The sequence below is a fragment of the Lampris incognitus genome, chromosome 6 (assembly GCF_029633865.1).
Source record: "Lampris incognitus isolate fLamInc1 chromosome 6, fLamInc1.hap2, whole genome shotgun sequence".
NCBI lineage: Eukaryota > Metazoa > Chordata > Actinopteri > Lampriformes > Lampridae > Lampris > Lampris incognitus.
The window spans coordinates 23305914-23325204 of NC_079216.1; the positions used below are offsets into that span (position 1 = coordinate 23305914).

General features: G+C 43.5%; 1 protein-coding gene across 1 annotated transcript in view; it reads right to left on the reverse strand.

Moving 5' to 3' along the window:
• The window catches only part of kiaa1549la (KIAA1549-like a), a 183128-nt gene that overhangs the window by 87742 nt on the left and 76095 nt on the right, over positions 1–19291 (reverse strand). Inside the window, exons 8-10 of the mRNA XM_056282372.1 lie at positions 2803–2862; positions 1173–1333; positions 266–437 (exon numbers count right to left, since the gene is read on the reverse strand). Coding sequence (XP_056138347.1) covers positions 266–437; positions 1173–1333; positions 2803–2862 — 393 coding nt within the window. The remainder of the gene's footprint in view (positions 1–265; positions 438–1172; positions 1334–2802; positions 2863–19291) is intronic.

The window sequence follows — 19291 nt, forward strand, 5'->3', positions numbered from 1 at the left end:
AATTTTTTAAATGATACATCTATCATGTCTGTCTAAATATGTGAATTTATACTAGTAAAATGTTATTTTCCCTGTAGGTGTGCCCCAAGTTAACTTATAGGCCCCTAGTAAAGCTGTGCAATGTAATGTTGCAGCAATGGTAAGTTGTGTTATGAAGTAATACCATTTTAATTAAAAGTATCAATTAATGTTGAGCTTAAAGGCAGGGATGGAGTGTAGATTTCCTTAAGGAGCCATAGTATGGGGGGGGGGGCAATTAGCTTACGTTCGGCCTGTACTTGTACGAAATAGCCCAGTGTCAGTGCCATGGTCTGTGAGTCCAGTGTGCTGAGGGTCTTGGCAGCCGTGGTGCCTGTGATGGGTGCTCCATTCAGCTGGGCATAGTAGGTCATCTCTGCAGGGTTCTTGGGGCCGGGCAGCCGACGTATGCTCACCATCTGGAGAATGTAAAATTGTCAAGATTAAAAAATAAGGGGGGCGGGGGGAGTGTCCATTCACAGAATTTAGTGCAGACATCTTGTTTGCCTTCATTCTTCTCACTGATTAAGAATCCCTTCTCTGTATTTACAGAGGCCCAATGAAGATTCAAGATGTGCTTGGTTACTTTGATCATAATCAGCTGACCGCAGCAAGATATCTGCACTTGAATGAGACACTTCACGATAGCTGCGTTACTTGAAATCCAAATTTCCTTTTATCGTACATCAAACTTCTTTTTTTAAAATTTGAGGACACTGTCACACAGTTTAATCAAGTCTGGTAATTATCAAGTCTCTCCTCTGTGTGCTGCTTTCTGCTCTCTCACTGCACTGGTCATCTGTCACATCCTGTGAAACCCTGAAGATGTTTTCAGACATGAAATGAGTAGGATGCAATCAATTTCCTTTGTGTGTGTGTGTGTACAACTGAGAATACTCACAGTATGTATCAAAGTGTAAGTTAAAAATACACAAACAAGACACTTTGTGTTTATCCCTGTCAATCATTTCAACACACACCCACATCTCATTCAACTTGTCATTGGTGCACTGTGCCTCTTATTGGCGATAGATGAGATTAAATATGTTGAAGTTCTCTGTATAGTCAGGCTACAGTATCAGGGCCTTACTGTCACACAGTGACACACAGGTAGTAGTGGTATAAACCCACATAACCATTGACAGTAAATGTACCTGCACAGTGTAGACCCCCACAGTGGTGGCCCTCCGAGAGCGTGTGGTGCGAGAGCCCTGCCTCCCAGCCACCAGAAAGAGCTCGGCCAGCCGCTGCTCCATCAGGCTGGCAAAGCTCTGATAGTTGGTGTCCAGAGAGGCACTATCCACATCTTGGATCACTGTGGAGAAAGGCCAAGGAGAAAAGCCATTGGGAAGGAAGACGAGACGGCGGAGACGAGAGGATGTGTTTTTGGCAGAAGGGAGGTGGGCAGTGGTGTGGTGGTGGTGGTGGGGCATGGATGGTAGCAGTGTTGGTTAAATGACATGTGGGTGGGCAGCCGAGTAAATATGAGGTTGGGTTGGAGGAAGGTATACAAGAGAATGAATCGGGAAAAGGAGCAAAAGAAGAGGGGGGAAATAAGGTTTGGATAGGGAGAGCAGAAAGGAGGAGGGCAAGGAGGAGGATGCAGATGGGAAGAGAGTGGAATGGAAATGGAATTGAAGTCAGATGCAAGGATCAGTGCAGTGAATGGGAAGGAGCTCATGGGAGGATAGCATTGATTTAAAAGGAGGAAAACAGAGAGGGAGGGAGAGGGAGAGTGAGAGAGAGAGAGAGAGAGAGAGAGAGAGAGAGAGAGAGAGAGAGAGAGAGAGAGAGAGAGAGAGAGAGAGAGAGAGAGAGAGAGAGAGAGTGCACACAATGGCTGAGAGGAACGCTAGAGAGGACTGGATAATTGTCCTTTCTCTTTAAGACAGGCTCAGCCAGAACCTTCCATTACAGCCACACTAACAAACAGCTCACACATCCACTTTCTCCTCTCTCTCTCTCTCTCTCTCTCTCTCTCTCTCTCTCTCTCTCTCTCTCTCTCTCTCTCTCTCTCTCTCTCTCTCTCTCTCTCTCTCTCTCTCTCTCTCTCTCTCTCTCTCTCTCTCTCTCTCTCTCTCTCTCTCTCTCTCTCTCTCTCTCTCTCTCTCTCTCTCTCTCTCTCTCTCTCTCTCTCTCTCTCTCTCTGACACACACACACAATCAAACACACTCCAACACACACTCAAACACAAACTCATGCTCAAGCACACAATCAAACACGGCCAGGTGCACACATGCAGGTATTTGCATCAATCTTGTTCCACATTGGATCTCTCACAGACAAATAAGTGAGATCCTAGAGAACAGGATAAGACCTTCCTCCTAAAACACACACACACACACACACACACACACACACACACACACACACACACACACACACACACACACACACACACACACGTAGTGGGAAAAGCTTCATTCACACGCAGGCCTGATGTGATATGAAGTGATCCCTCCCTATGCCCCAGCCAGTAAGCTTTGAATTATACATCAATAGGTTTTCCTGGGAACAGAGCCGCTGAAGACAGTCCAGATTACAGAGAGACGGGGGCGCTGGATTAAAGGCAGAGCAAGGACAAATACAGCAAGAGCGCAAAAGCATCGAAATGAAAGTTTGGGGAGTCACTGCTTGCATGTGCCCAACACTGCATGTGATGGTTTGTCCAATCACTGGACTTCCTTATCACCTCTAATCACCCCTCAATGCTTCCACACTTCTGTATGTTTGTGTGTGTGTGTGTGTGTGTGTGTGTGTGTGTGTGTGTCCATGAAAGTTACCTGTGATCACCCAAAAGTTCTTGGTTGCCATTGATGTGTTGAGATTGTGATACTCTAGGGCTGCAGTAGAGAGCGAGAGAGAGAGAAAGAGAGAGAGAGAGAGAGAGAGAGAGAGAGAGAGAGAGACAGAGACAGAGACAGAGAGAGAGCGAGAGAGAGAGTGAAAGTCCATGTAAAGACAATCCAATAAGACTCCTCCTCAGGTTTCATTATCAACATTTCCCACTGTTCTACTTTGTCGATCCATCTATACCACCTTTGTGTTTCTTCTTCTCTTTCTGTATGTACCTGTATCTCTCCATCTGTCTTCATGTCTACCTGTCAATCTATTGATCAGCTACCTGATACCTTTCTCCCAAGTGTTTCTGTCTTTTGGTTTGTCTCTCTTTTCCCTTCTCCTACTATATAGTACTTATCTCCCAAACATACCTGTCAGTTTACGTCTGTACCATCTACCATTCCCACTGTTATTCATCTGTCCAGTTATTTTTTTTTAACAATCCACATGTTTCACCATGTCTCCATCTAGTCCCTCACAGTTGACTGAAGCAGTCATAGGTACCCTTGTTGTAGCAACATCAGCTGGTGAAACCAGCAAACTCTGATGGTGTGACTATGGTTTTATTCAGACTACACCTTTAAAACCAAACCCAGTCTGATTTAAGTCAGTTTTTTGTCCAGAATGAGAGACAGATTGGACGTTTATGGGAGGTGTGTGAACACAAAAAGAGACATGGAAAAGCATCTTTTCTGACTGGGGCACTCGCATATAATGTGGTTTTTAGTCAGAAACATGTCCAACATACAGCCATGTAACTCAAGTCATATTTCAAGTAAAAACTTTTTGTCACCCTCCATGGGATAAATCAGGCTCGCTGGTATCGGCATTGCGACTTGTCTTTCACCAACCAACCACTGCTACTGCCTCAACAAAACGTGACCCAGTGAGATTTGTGGAATAGCTTCTAACACACATGGGGTGCTGGTGGGGTGGTCTCACAGCAGGGATGGGGGGGGGGGGGCGGGAGGGCACTGACAGAAGTCACTGGAGAGACAGAGAAGTTACTCATGTACAGCTGAGAAAACGCCATGGTTCAAGCCAAGCCAATGGGAACATATTGCTACCAAACTGCAATTCTTGGTTACAGGAAGGAGAGCATGGGTGAATGATTTACACTGCAGCGCAGTCCAGTTGAAGAAAGAATAGAAGATGATGTCACCAAGCAGGCCAAAATGCCATGGATGCCAAACACAGATGTTGTGTGAGTTTGTTGTGAACAAAACAACACGGGATCATGGCCTTAAGTTTGTAATTGGAAGAAGGTATAATGCTGACAACACATTTCAGTTGAGTAGTTAACGTTACACATTATTTGCATCATACCCTGACTGGACACTTCACATTGACATATGAAATAGACAGTTTAGCTGCGGTTTAACAGAGCCAAACTTAGTTCATCTGATTCATGTTTTCAGCTAAACAACAACCCAGAGAAGAAAGCTGACACATCAGACACACTCCAAAACTTTTATCAAATGATGTTTTTTTTTTTTGAGCCAGTTAAAGTTGATAGAGAACGTCTCACTTACACCTCTGACAATGGTGTTTCTATGAGATCCTACCTGAAGACTAAGAGAAAATAGTGGTGGGAGTGTGGAAAAAATATATTTTGAAAATTTTCTTACCAATGAGAATCAGAATGTTAGTTAAAGAAATGCCAAAACTTTAATGTCTTACACAAGTGCAAGTTCAACTTTATTGTCGTATGCATTTAGAATACAATGACATTATTGTGCTCCGTTTCTCTCTGCCTTCACACAAAGGACACAAGGACACGCCATCACAATAAGGATGGGTACTGGTAGGATTATATTCATACTGATATCTATACTGACACTGCTTATCAATACCAATACTTAACGATACCCTTATTGATACTACACTCCACAATTTGGTGCAAAAAATAAGGACATGACATGAAAAGACTCAATGGTTATTTTATTATTACTTTTTTGCAGAAAAAACAAGTTACATTGTTTCCTGAGTTTTCTGTATGTGTGTGTATGTGTATATATATATATATATATATATATATATATATATATATATATATATATATATATATATATATGTATATATATATATAATGTGGGGGGAGCAATTGCAACAAATGTATGATCAACAAATGTCTCATGGTGATGTGCCTTAATGCTGCTTACTACCAGAAGCTAAATGTAAATAATATTACAAATTAGCAAATAACTATAGTCTCTGAGCTTCTCAGAAGCTAACAGAAATGGATAACAAAGAAAAAAGTGTTTATAAAAAGTAAATATATCTCAACATAATAATGTAGAGGATAATTCTGGCATTTCTCCTGCATCATTTTGCCCACCCAAAAAAATACATCAACAGTTTTTGTTTAAGAAAATGAGCATGTTGACTTTCTCAGGGAGAATCCGAGATCTCTCATTACTGGTTGTGTCCCCAGCTGTGGAGAACACTCTCTCAGGCGGTGTCGAGGAGGCCTGAATGAAGAGGTAGGTGGTGGAGAGCTGAGAGAGGAAGCATGTCCTTCTACCCCACCACCAGAGGGCAGGGTCTTCTGAGGTAGGGATAGGAGGGAGGCCCTCTGTAGACTGACACTTCACTCTTGATCTTTTCATGGATGGTTGGTGCAATCTTTTGCGGTAGAATGAGACTCTTCCTCAGCTCTCGGTCTTCTTCTGTGAAGAGTCCTTCTAGTGCAGACACTCTGGATTCCGTGGAAACAGGAAGCTGAAACATAAATTTTACCATATTATTGTAGTCATGCTTATTGCTTTTTTATTACAACACCAGCATAGGTGTCACAAAAGTATGTCTAACTTACCTCCTCCTCCTCTTCAACCTCTTCCCCATCCTGAGCATGCACTGTCACCTCATTATCATTCTCTGACAGCTGAGGGAGATTACCTTGTTAATGTTATGTACATCATTACATTCAAAATGAAAATACACCTTGTAACAAACATTGTACACATTCTCTAAGAACTTATATTTTGATGATTACTTACTTCCCTCACTGCTGCCTTCTTCAGTTGTTCCCAAACTTCATCTTTTTTTTACCTTTCCCTTGAATCTAGCGTCGATTATAGTGGCCTTCTCAAGAAATGCTATTTTATCATCATCCTATACACAAGAAAATAATTAAACAGTAATTTCACAGTTAGGGTATGTCTTGTCACTTGCTTATTAGGGAAAAAACAGCAAACTTTATATGAATTGGGATTATGAAGTGGGTTTTTTGTTTGTTTTTTTGGGGTTTTTTTTCACTTGGTAACGTTTGGATAGGTCCCCCAGACTTTTTCTTTAACACTAGAACGACCGGAATTTCACTCCTACCTAAAACGACCATGGGCGGTCAAAATGACCTCTGATTTTAAACTACATTTTGTCAAGATAAATACCCAACTGGGATATTAATGCATTACATGTGTTAGGATGTCTGTTAAGAAACTAACTGACATCGAAATTAACCTTTTAACAACTTTAATACAATTTTTCAAACAATTTAAAATGGCTGCTGTCCAACGCCTGTAAATACTGCAACACCTCGGTGGTAGTCATGGTGCGTCTGTAACGGCGTGTGTAACCAGACATGCTGGAAATAATCAAAAATCAAGTTTAGACTATTTCTCTGCACTGGAGAACGCTAGTGTGTTTCTAGGACAGAGCAATACATTTTGCAAAGGAAATGATGTGACCAACACACGTCATAAATAGTGACATGACGCGCACGATCACACGCAAATTACGAGATGGTCATTTTGACAGCTCATGGTTGTTTTAGGTAGATCCTATAACTTTTTGGTGGAACTGATCAAAAATTCATTTTAATGCAAATATATGCAATTTTGGGAGAATTCAGGGAGCGGCAGGTCTGTATCTTTTTTTTCCCACAAAGTTATTAAACTTTGAAAATCCAAAACCGTCAAAATGACGGCCTTGGTCGTTCTTTAATGGTAGCCAAAAACTGTGACTCTTCCTCTTGGATTCTGAAGTGGTCCTCCAGTTTTTGAAGGACAGACCGAATCTGGCCACATGTAGCATGCCTGTCACTTGACACGCAGAGGTTAGATGTATACAAAATGTGCACCAGGCTGATGAACTCCTCAGCCTTTCTGAAGTCATCGTTTGTGACCCTTTCAAGTCTGACACAAAATTATTAACATATTATAATGTAAATATTGTACATTAAGTTACATCATTTGTTTTTATCACGAGTCATGCCATGAACTTTCATTATGCTAACATGAACTCATTTAAGTCATACATTATTATATTTGCTTAAAATATTCATTAGCATCTACTAGTTCTCTATGAGTAATTGTGAAATCCAACCCAATGGATTACCTGTCTCTCCTCATGAGCCTTTTGGTTCGTGGGTCCGAGAAAGCCGCTTATATTGCTGAATACTGCTCCACAAATCTTTCAACAATAAGAAGCAGAGACTTCCAGTGTGTCCTCACATCCAGGACAACTGAATGGTCAGGCAGGCCTGAAACATATAAAAGACCCATTGAAAACAACTTAAATCTATTTAGTCCTGCTCTAACGATACTGAAAAAATAAGACTGTTTCTTACCCAGGATACGCTGCTTCTCCTGGAATACGGTCTTCACGATAGACAATCTCTTGATCCACACATTGGCACCCCGGATCCTTGCCATCCATTTCGAGATAGTTTGGATGGTATAGACCTTTTGTGCTCCAAGGTTGAGAGTATACACAAAGCCTCCAAGCTTTATGATTTGGAGCTGTCGTACAGCCATGTCCATATTTGCAGCATTATCTACTCTTATAATGGCCACAACCTTCTCTCTTGCACCAAATTCTGCAAGATTCTCCTATCTCCTCAGCCAAAACAGAACCATTCTGAGACTCATACACTGCCTGGGTCTTTAGGACTTTCTGTCTCAGTTGGCCTTCGTTTACATGAAGGAGTATAATTTTGATATAGTGATCCTATGTGATACTTATCCACCCATCAGTGGTTATGACTACTTTTGATACACTGGCAAGTTCACCAATGATGTTTTATCTTCTCAACTTCATATCAAGCAGGTATGAAGATGTTCAGTAATATTCCTCGGGAAGCGGGCTGGTAACTAGGGTTAAAGGCTGTGGTCATCTCCCTACGGTTGAAAATATTAACAATCATACGCATTACACAATTAGTTATCTCTGGTGGTCAGGACAGATCACACTAAGTTCAAACTTAGGCTACCTAGCAGTCAGTGATTTATGCTATGCAAGCTATTGGCTACTGAGCATACCTAAACCAACTAGACTCCACCGTAGCGAAGGGCAATAAATCTTTCACAATAAACTTGGTGACAGCCCTGTGACATTCTGCTGTATTTCCTGCGTTATTTTCCTTCGTCTAGCAATGGCGAATAGGTCGGACTTGGGTGTCTTGACTTCTGCTATCCACTGATGAAGCTGTGGCTGCTGCTTGACTGACGCTGCCTACGGGATTATTTAGAAGTGCTTAAAACCGATGCCAACTGTGTCCTGAGTTAATAACTACACACTTATTTTTAAAACGATAATGAGTGTTACCTTGACTTGATGAGGTCAAGACAGTGACAGTTTAGTTTGGCAAATCCCATCACCATTGGAGCCAGGAGGCAGAACTGAGGACGTAAGTGCAGCTGCTTTGCTAAGGTAGTCCAACACACTACACTGCATCAAATTTATAGAATGTTGCAAGTGTTTCATGAGGTTGCTGGTGTTACCCCCTTTACACAGAACGACCTTTTTACATATACTGCATTTAGCTGCATTTTCATTAAATCTCGTACAGTTAGCCCACACTTTTGAATGTTTTGCTGTCGGTCATGACTGAAGAGTACAGAACGTAAATATGCAGTTGCACAACATCAAACATAATCGTCTGACGCTGGTAGCTTTGTCATCAATCAATAGGGATGGTTAGGAATTTGAAAATGCCAGCTCAGTTAGAAAGCATTAATATTACATAAATACCAATAGCAGCACTGTTTATCCAGGAGCTTATCAATATTTCAGTATTGACCAGTCAGGTACCGGTACCAATTTAGTACCGATACCTTGATATCCATCCCTACATCTCACACAAACAAACAAACAAAACAGACTATACACAAAGGGAATTCGTATATATTATAAACACCTCATCGGTGGTCACACAGGATCAAGTATGACCATCCTCCCTCTGGGTCCTTAGGTGGGTGTAGAGGCCGATCCTGGAGCAACTTAATGGGAGGACGCCTGTGAGTGACAGCTTTTTACGTGGAGCGGCTGATGTCCTTTATGATGTTTTTGGGCTTTCCTTTAGCAGCGAGTGGGGTAAATATTATGAAGTTGTGGTAGTTCCGTGTCAGTGATTTTTGCCGCTGTCTTTACAGCCCTTTGCAGCAGTCTGCAGTCCTGGGCAGTCAGGTTGCCAAACCACACTGTGATACAGTCTTTCAAGACACTCTCCATGGTACCGAGAAAAAAGTTCATAAGCGTTTTGGCACTCATAACAAAACCCTCAAGACACCTCAGAAAATACAGTCTCCGCTGTGCCCTTTTGAGGATGCAATTGGTGTTGAGAGACCATGTGAGGGTGTCTGTGATGTGTTAACAAAGAAATCTAAAACTGTCCACAATTTCAACAAATTAGCTATTGATGGAAGTAGGAATGAGATTTCCTCTGAACTTTCTAAAGTCAACAATGATTTATTTTGTCTTAGTGACATTTAGAGAGAGGTCGTTATCATGGCACCATATGGTTAAATCTTCCATTTCCCTCCTATAGGCCCTCTCATCACTGTCGTTTATTAGTCCAATTACTGTGGTGTCATATAGCCAATTAGAGATATAGTTGCCCAGACTGAGACCTCCCGAGTTTCAACAGCAGTTTATTTATTTTTATTTTATTTTATTACTTTATTCAGCCCTGTGGGGAAATTCTTCCTCTGCATTTAACCCATCCTAGCTGTGTAGCTAGGAGCAGTGGGCAGCTGCCGTGCAGCACCCGGGGACCAACTCCAGTTCATCTTGCCATGCCTCAGTCAGGGACACAGACAGGAGTATTAAACCTAACATGCATGTCTTTTTGATGGTGGGGGAAACCGGAGCACCCGGAGAAAACACACACAGACACGGGGAGAATATGCAAACTCCACACAGAAAGGACCTGGGATGACCCCCCCCCCAAGGTTGGACAACCCCGGGGTTCGAACCTAAGACCTTCTTGCTGTGAGGCGACAGTGCTAACCACTGCACTACTATGCCATCCTTTGGATTTTGTTTAAATGATACAATTGTATTAGAAGCAGAACTGTAATCAATAAACAACATTCTGACATAGGTAGGGCTGTGCGATATGATGATATATATAGTGTGATGATAGAAAATGTCTATCATTTCATATTAAGCTCTATCGTTTATTTCATTGTGTCGCAAATCACACTCTTCACAGCAATATTTTTTGTCATCTGGACGACCCTTTCCACTCTTTGCACAGCATGGACGCAGGCAGGAAATTTACATGAATGCAATACAAACAAACATGGAGGACCGTGAACGTAACACAGAAAGAGGTAATTCCGAACAGAAGGACTCCAACCAGCCAGGACAAAACGAGGAGCTTGCACCGAAAAGACGGGCTACGTCTATCGTATGGACATGGTTTGGGTATGAAAAGTCTAACATGGATCAGAAAACTGTACTTTGCAAAATATCCCGCACGCCGGTCCCCACAACAGACTCAAACACCTCTAGCATATTTTACCACCTATGCAAGAACCATGCCAAACAGTACGGAGAGAGTCTACAGATGAGAGCCGCAAAAGCACAGTCGAGTGGTCAAAACAAACCCCAGACTCAGACGGTGCAAGAGGGTTTTTCCCGCGGCACACCATATGTCAAAGAATCACGAAGATGGAAGGAGATAACGACTGCTATTTCAACTTACATCTGCAAAAACAAAGTTGAAAAGTGTTTTCTATTTACCTTCTTATAATTTATACATTAATATTTTAGATTTTGTTACATGCTTACGGTTCTAAAAAAAGAAGAAAAATAATCAAATATGAGTAAGTACCTTTTGCTTGTATAATAATTAAGGCAAGACAGGAGTGTTTTCTTAGGTACAGGCAACATGGTGGTTTTCTTAAAACACAGTGGAAGCACACACAATGACAGGGACAGGTTAAGATGTCAGTAAAAACCTGAGATAACTGAGTTTAACATGCCTTGAGGACACAGGAAGGGATGCCGTCTGGGCCAGTAGCTTTATGAGACATAACCCTTTAAAAGTTTTACTCACATCAGGCTCTGTCATCTGTAGATGGACTTCATCAGGTGGGCAATGTGCTGCTGTCACTGTGTCCAAGATGTGAGCTTCAAAGCGGGCATAAAGTTTGTTAAGCTCATCTGGGAGAGAGGCGGAGGTGTTGAAAGCCACACTGAGTTTGCAGCCCCCTCCACATGCGCCGCGAGTCACAGCCCTGTAGTAATTGTCCAGTTTGTCCTAATATTGCCTTTTAGCGGGTTTGATGGCTGTCCTTAAGTCATTCCTGGATATTTTTTTTTTTAGTATTCCTCATCTCATCTCATCATCAGCCGCTTCTCTAGTAGGGCACTTCAGACGTCCCTCTCCCCAGCAACGCCCTCCAGCTCATCTTAGGGCTGGGGTGCCCAACTCCAGGCCTCGAGGGCCGCAGTGTCTGCGGGTATTTGTTCCAACCATGTACACCACCTGATTTAACGAATTAGCTCACCTCTTGGACCAAGGAGGGAAAGGAATTAGTTAAATCAGGTGGTGTAGTGCATGGTTGCAACAAATACCTGCAGACACTGCAGCCCTCAAGGCCTGGAGTTGGGCACCCGTCTTAGGGGATCCCAAGACGTTCCCAGGCCAGACAGGACATGTAGTCCCTCCAGTGAGCTCTGGGTCTACTCCAGGTTCTCCTCCCAGGGTAAGGGTTAGGGTTAGGGGACGTGCCCGGAAAACCTCCAGAGGAAGGCGCCCGGGAGGCATCCTAATCAGATGCCTCCTGAGGAAACTCATTTCAGCCACTTGTATCTGCAATCTCACCTTTTTGGTCACTACGCAAAGTTCATGACCATAGGTCAGGGTTGGAAGGAAGACTGACTGGTAAAATGAGAGCTTTAACTTCCAGCTCGGTTCCCTCTTCACTACAACGGTCCGGTCCAACGTCCGTATTACTGCTGATGCTGCACCAATCCGCCTGTCAATCTCCCGCTCCATAGGGTCCGCGGTGGTGTAGCAGTCTAAGCATCAACTTTGTGTCGATGCAGTTGCCCACTGGGGACCGGGGTTCGCGCCTCGGTCTCATCAGTGTTAGTTTCAAATAAGACAAGTGTACTTATTTAACTGAGTTTTATTTGCGTTCTCAACAGCAAGTGGCCACAGCCTACCGAACATTTCAACAAGTGCCTTTCACTAGCAGCGCGCCTTCCTCCTTACAGCAGGGTTACCGTAAAGACTGCAGTAGAAGTGACTAACAAAACAGGCTACCGTATTAACTGTATTATAGGCACCAACAAAAGTTAACTTAACAAACTTAACAATCTCCCCTCTTTTTTTAAAAAACAAAAACTGTAAGGATAATACTTCAGGAAAACAAAACAAATGCTCAGTTATCAACAGTCAGACTCAAGTCATCTAGATTCCATTGTCCATTATTCAGTGCCTTAAGCAATACCAGGGAAGAGGCTCCCTTTTTGGTCAGACAGTCTGCCAGCTGTTCCTTTGTAGCTGACCACAGAATACAATGAATCCTTTTGTTCTGGATACGTTCTTTGATGCCACTTATTTCTAGTCTCAGTCGTTTCTCAGTCACTGACTTAGTGGACTTGATGGCATCCACAAGGGAGTAGTTGTCTGTTACACACATCACAGGTAGGGTGTGCTGTTGGACCTTTCCTGTGGTAAGTTCAGAGTAGAGGGAGGACAGAAATATGGCATTATCAATACCATCAGCAAGGGCAAGTGTCTCTCCTGCCAGCGTGCTCCGAACCACTCTTCTGATCCTTTTTGATTGCCAGCAGATTGGCGAGAATCTTCCTTCCTCGCCCATCAGCACGATGAGATGTCCTCCTTGTGTTCCCCCATCTGGGAGGTTTCCCATGGAAGCATCACTGAAAACAACAAACTTCAAAGAGTCCTCATTTCCTAAGTTCTGAAACTTTAGGGTGACACGTTCTGATTTCAGTTTTCTTACTACCTTATTTGCTTCATGCATGCTCTGTACAGTAGCATGTTTTAGATTGGCTGCAAGGGCGCATGTATCAAACATGATATCTGGCCTACTCTGTCTAGCCACCCATAGGAGTTGTCCTATCTTTGACCTTAGTTTGTCAGTCTCACAGTCTGTGAGAAGAGCACCACGCTGCAACGCTCTTGATGAGTCTATGAGAATGGGCTGAAGATTCTTTATGTAGATCTCTTGTTGCATGTGCACTTCTCCATCTACTGTGGCTAGTTCCATCCCCACATAGCGAAAGTTGTCCTCTTCTTCACGTCCCACTTAGAAAACTGTTTTGAGATGGGGAATGATTGTGGTGGCAAATTTGTGAGAGCCACCCCAGATAAAATCATCCACATGACAGGCAAGGACACCAGTCACATTACAATCTTCATCAACCCAGTAGAAAACAGCAGGATCAACTTGTGACATTGTGGCCCCTGTTTTCAGCATCGTTGCTTTGACTCTGTTGTACCAGTAGAGTGATGCATCAGCGAGTCCATAGACACATTTTTTGAGCTTCCACAATGTTCTCTCACTTTTAGCCTCAGGAGGTGGGCGAACGTGGATGTCCCGAGACAACGCCATTCCCTGAAGAAAGCTGACTTGATGTCCATAGAGTTTAATGTCCACTTTTTCTGACATAGAGCTGACATGAGTAGTCTGAGGGACTCTGATGAGCATGTAGGTGAGTCCTTCTGTATATCTTTAGTGTCGAATTCTTCAAAACCTCTAGCCACAATACGCGCTTTGGGTATTATACCATCAGGGGTTTCTTTCAGTGTATATACCCATCTAGTGGACACATGCCTTTGACCCATAGCTTTTACCTCCTCAAACACCCCATTATTTTTCCAGCTACTGATTTCATCTAGTTTAGCCTTATGAAATGAAACACCATCTGTGACTAATACATCATTTTCTTGCATATCAGAGCATAGTTCTACACTATCCAGTGGATTAACCCAGATACTGTCTACCTTAGTAAGATCAGCTGACCCCATAGTACCAGCGATGTCAGATGGTTCTAAGTACTGTAGGTGGTACCAGTTTCTGTTATTTCCTGTAGCTTTTCCTGCTCGTCCCATCACTTTAGCTCTGTGAGACGCACCTGTTACATTATCCACAAAGCTGATTGTTTGACCTGTTTTCAGCCCTAGGGAGGCTCCTACCCTTATGCCTGTCTGTTGATTATCCTTATGATTGTTACCTTCAGTGACATCTGTATCATTGTCTGTAACACCCCCAGCCTCACCGTCATTGTTCATATCAACATCTATGTCACAATCAGTACCAGGTATGTTCCCACATTGTTAACAACATCCACGTCACTATCAGTAACAGGTACATTCATATTGCCCTCAGTAACATTCTCCCCAGGGTGCTCTAGACCCCCAATAGCACTTACTTCACTCTTATCAGCCTTCCGCAGCCTAGAATGATGAACCCTGACATAGGTCCCACCATGGCGTACAAAGATCACCACCCCATCTTGTCCTATCACGACTCCAGGACCTTTCCACTCAACACAGTCTGTCCTTTTGTAGAACACCTTGTCCCCAGTTTCATACTTCTCATCTGTTGGATGAAGTTGCTTTCGTAGAGCTCTTCGGATTCTCTCTGAGCACTCTGCCTCTGTGAAAGCTTTCCTTGCTGCATGTAATGCTGTTATGTGCTGTCCCACCCATGCACTCATAGTAGTTCCCTCCAAAGCAGGTGGCTGATCCACTAACACAGAGGGAAGGTTCGGATTATGTCCAAACACCAGCTGATGTGGGCTGAAGCCATGTACGTTCTGCATTGTGTTCTTTGCCATGAGTGCCCAATCCAGTGCAGTTTTCCAGTCAACTCCGTTGTCAAGTTTTACCTTCAGCATTATCTCTGTGAGCATTTGGTTATGGCGTTCCAGCAAGCCATTGCTCCCTGGACTATAGCCAGCAGTCGTCTTTATCTCGATGTTGAAGTTCTCTGCCATGTCTCTTATTTCCTCATTATTGAACTCACCGCCATTGTCGCTGAAGAGACGCTCCAGTGGACCATGGACACTGATCCAGGTATGTACAAAACATTTCACTATCACACTTGGTTTCTTTGTGGTCACAATGCCACCCGCACTGAAGCGTGTGAAGTGATCGATAATGTGAAGGTACCACACATTCGGTTATAGCTCATGTAAATCTACTGCCACAGTCTCATTGTATCGGGAGGCCATGGGCAGATCAACAGCAGGCTCGGGCTTAGGCTTGCTGTACTTAAGACATAGCTCACATTTTCCTACTATCTCTTCTAGAATAGCAGTGCTCTCATCATCAGTGTTTCCAGCATTTATCAGCAGCTTCTTCAGTTTGTCAACTGATGCATGTCCGAATTGCTTGTGAAGTTTCAGTAAAGCTTTGTGTATTTGTTCCTTAGTCATATTCTCTGTGATGGCCAGGACCACATTCTCATATGTATCACATGGGGACTCATTATCCATTATGTTCAGACAGTAGTGTCCTGAGGAGGTCATCTCCAGAGCTATCGGTTGCTGAAACATTATTGCTGTATCGTTCTCCACGTTCAGCACAGCTCCTGCTCTCTTTAGCGATGTTTTACTCAGCAGTAAAGGGATGTCAGATGGAACCACTTCTGTTTCTATACAGCATTTTGTTTCTCCTATCTTGGCTGGTATCTTGACCTTTTTGGTCGAATGTACAACTCGCCCATCACCAAACTTGAAAGGCTTGCTACTCTCTGTGTTAACTATTTTCTGTACTTCTTTCTCATTTAGTCCCCCTACATAGTTATTCAGCCATTTTTCACCACAGACAGTCCTTGTGCACGCCGTGTCAATGACAGCTGATCCCAGAGCCTCAACCATAAATATTTCCATATCCGATTCCTTAGAAAACAGCGTTACATTACACTCATCAGGTTCTTCTGTGCATTTATTTTCTTCTGTCATCTTTACATGTTCTTTCTTATGAGGGCAATCTTTCACCCAGTGGAATGTGCTTTGACAAACCCCACACTTTGTTCGTCTTCTGTACTTATCAAGTGGATTTGTGCCTGCGAGTGGTCCTCTAGCTTGAACACTTTGGGCTCGTGGCTGCGGTTTTCTTTGATCTGTGTAGTAGGCTGCATCCTGACTCACGTTAATGGCTCATCCCTTCTGCTCATGTTTTTCTCCGTATATGCGTTTAAGTGCTGACTTCATATCATCAAAAGTGTGCTTACCACATGCAGTCAATGCCAGTTGCTTGTCTTTCACATCAAGACCTGCTGTATCCAGTAGTTTAAACGCCAAAACAGCGTCGGGCAGAACCATCTCGAATTTACGGATCCTGTTGTATTTCTGTTCAAAATCAACAATAAAGTCCACTACCAAGACGCCATTTTCCCTCGATATTCGATCAAACTCAGAATAGGCTTTGTAAGCCCGGTCCTTCTCTTCTCTCAAAAAAACCTTGTCAAGTTCCCCAATCAAAGTGGTCATTCCATCATCCTTATTTAGATCATCCACATTTATTCCTAAAGCAGTATCCCTCGCTCTACCTGTCAACGATAGAGCCACAGCCAACGCTTGCTTTTTCTTGTCCAAGTTCGTCACCCGTCTCCATATTTCCACTTCATTTTTCCAGTTTTCATACGGCTTCTTTTCATCAAATCCAGGAGGCTGTCTGAAGTCATTCGCGGCAGCCATCCTCTGCTACCAATGTTAGTTTCAAATAAGACAAGTGTACTTATTTAACTGAGTTTTATTTGCACTCTCAACAGCAAGTGGCCACAGCCTACCAAACATTTCAACAAGTGCCTTTCACTAGCAGCACGCCTTCCTCCTTACAGCAGGGTTACCGTAAAGACTGCAGTAGAAGTGACTAACAAAACAGGCTACCGTATTAACTGTATTATAGGCACCAACAAAAGTTAACTTAACAAACTTAACAGTCAGATCCGACTATGGCCGGACTCAATGAAGCAGCAACAATTGGCAACGTTGTCTTCGGGAGGGAGCAGAGTCGGCTTGTGTTTGTCATATGAATGCATCGCCGTGTGTCGGAAAAAGCAGTGGTTCAGCCTGGATTCGCCTTGTCACGAAAGTGGCGAGGTGTCTCCTTCGAGACTGCCGGCCGGAGAGATGCAGTTGGCGAACGCATGCAGTACGAAGGTGGTGTTTGAATTAAAATAGGGATCCATTGGCCACTAAATTGGGAGAAAAAGGGAAAAATCAGAAATATTTTTTTTTAATCTCCCGCTCCATCCTACCCTCACCCGTGAACAAGACCCTGAGATACTTGAACTCCTTCACTTGAGGCAACAACTCATCCCCAACCTGGAGAGAGCAAGCCACCATTTTCCAGTAGAGAAACATGACCTCAGACTTGGAGATGCTGACTCTCATCCCGGCCATTTCACACTCAGCTGCAAACCACCCCAGTGTGCGCTGGAGGTCGCATTCTGATGAAGCCAACAAAACCACATCATCTGTGAAGAGCAGAGATGCAGTTGTGAGATTCCCAAAATGGACAGACTCCTCACCTTGGCTGCGCCTTGAGATTCTGTCCATGAATATCACAAACAGAATTGGAGACAAGGCACAACCTTGGCAGAGGGGTACCCTCCCTCGAGCCCACCTTAGCCACATGTCGCTGTTAATCCAGGGCTTCAGGTTGGTTAGGAGCGAATAAACATACTGGGATACAGTTATCCACAAAGAATCTAACACAGCCAATGACCGATTCAGCATACTCATCCATACTCGAGGCTGAATCCTTAAAGATTGACTAGTCTGTTGATTCAAAACATTCCTGATGTTTGGATTCATGTTCTGTGGTCCATTACTGTACTGTCCTCACAGTGGGTTGCGCACACTTCACTTTCTGCTTGTAGGCAGGAAGCAAGAGTACTGACAGGTGGTTGGATCTCCCAAAATGAAGTTGTGGGATAGACAGACCTGTAAACTGCCTTGACCGTGGAGTAACAGTGGTCGAGAGTCTCATTGGCTCTGGTTGGGCAGGTAACATGTTGGTAAAATTTTGGTAACACAGATTTTAGGTTACAGTGGTTAGGTTACAGTGGTTGAAGTACCCCACCACAATTGAAATGGCCTCAGGGTGCAAGTTCTCGTGCCTGCTAATGGCTCTACCCAGTTCGTCCAGCACCGCTGCAGCAGTAGCTTGTGATGGTATTTACACGGCAGTTAACATGCAGGGGAATTACCTTGGGAGATAGAATGGTCTGCACCTTATTGTTAGTCGTTCCAACACTGGCAAACAGGACTGAGAGACTATTTCCATGTCAGTACACCATGAATTGTTAACAAAGAAGCATACACCACCTCCCTTTACCTTGCCAGTGGTCGTCATGGAGCGGACCACGCGGAACACAGAAAAACCCTCCGACTGTATAACCCTATCAGGTGTATTAGGGCCCAGCTAAGTCTCTGTAAAGCAGAACACACAACAGTCCTTCATGTCCCTTTGAGAGCAATGAAGTTCTTCCAGCTTGTTGTCGAGAGACTGGACATTAGACAGCAGTATGCTGGGAATCGGGGGCTGGGTAAGACGCCGTTGTAGCCTCACTAGGGCGCTAATTCATTTACCTCGCCTCTGTCTGCAGCCATTACTCCATGGTGGTACCAGTTTGTTCTAGGTAATCTCCTGCAGCTTCAAGCCATTGGGAACATCTAATCTTATGTCCAGTAAAGTCTGGAGATCATAAGTAATCACGTAAGACGTGTTTTGTGCAATAACAGCGACATATAACACAAAAACAAACAACAAAGCGAGAGTAGCTAGTAGCGAGTTGCCATACTACGGTGCCATCTTTGGTTTCATCATGTGATCAGCAGACGCTCTTATTTTTGGAGGGATCAGAACCCCACCCTGCTTCATCCATCAAGTAAGTTGTCATTTTCCTGATGGATGAAGTGGGAAGTCTATTAGACCACTCTGCACTGATTAACTTGAAACAATGAAATCCAGCGGCGGTAAATTCTTTTCTTTTACCACTCCATTCCTATAAATTGTGACAAAACAGAATATACATTTGAAGCAGCATGCAAATGGATCATTATTTAACAGCCTGGCTTACATAATTCACTTCAGTGTTGTCATGTCATGCTGAAGCCTACAAAGATTGACAATGGACACAATAGTTTTGTCAAAAGAGCCTGACATGGAAGTGGATTTTCACACCCTGATCCCATGACTCTCAAGCCTAA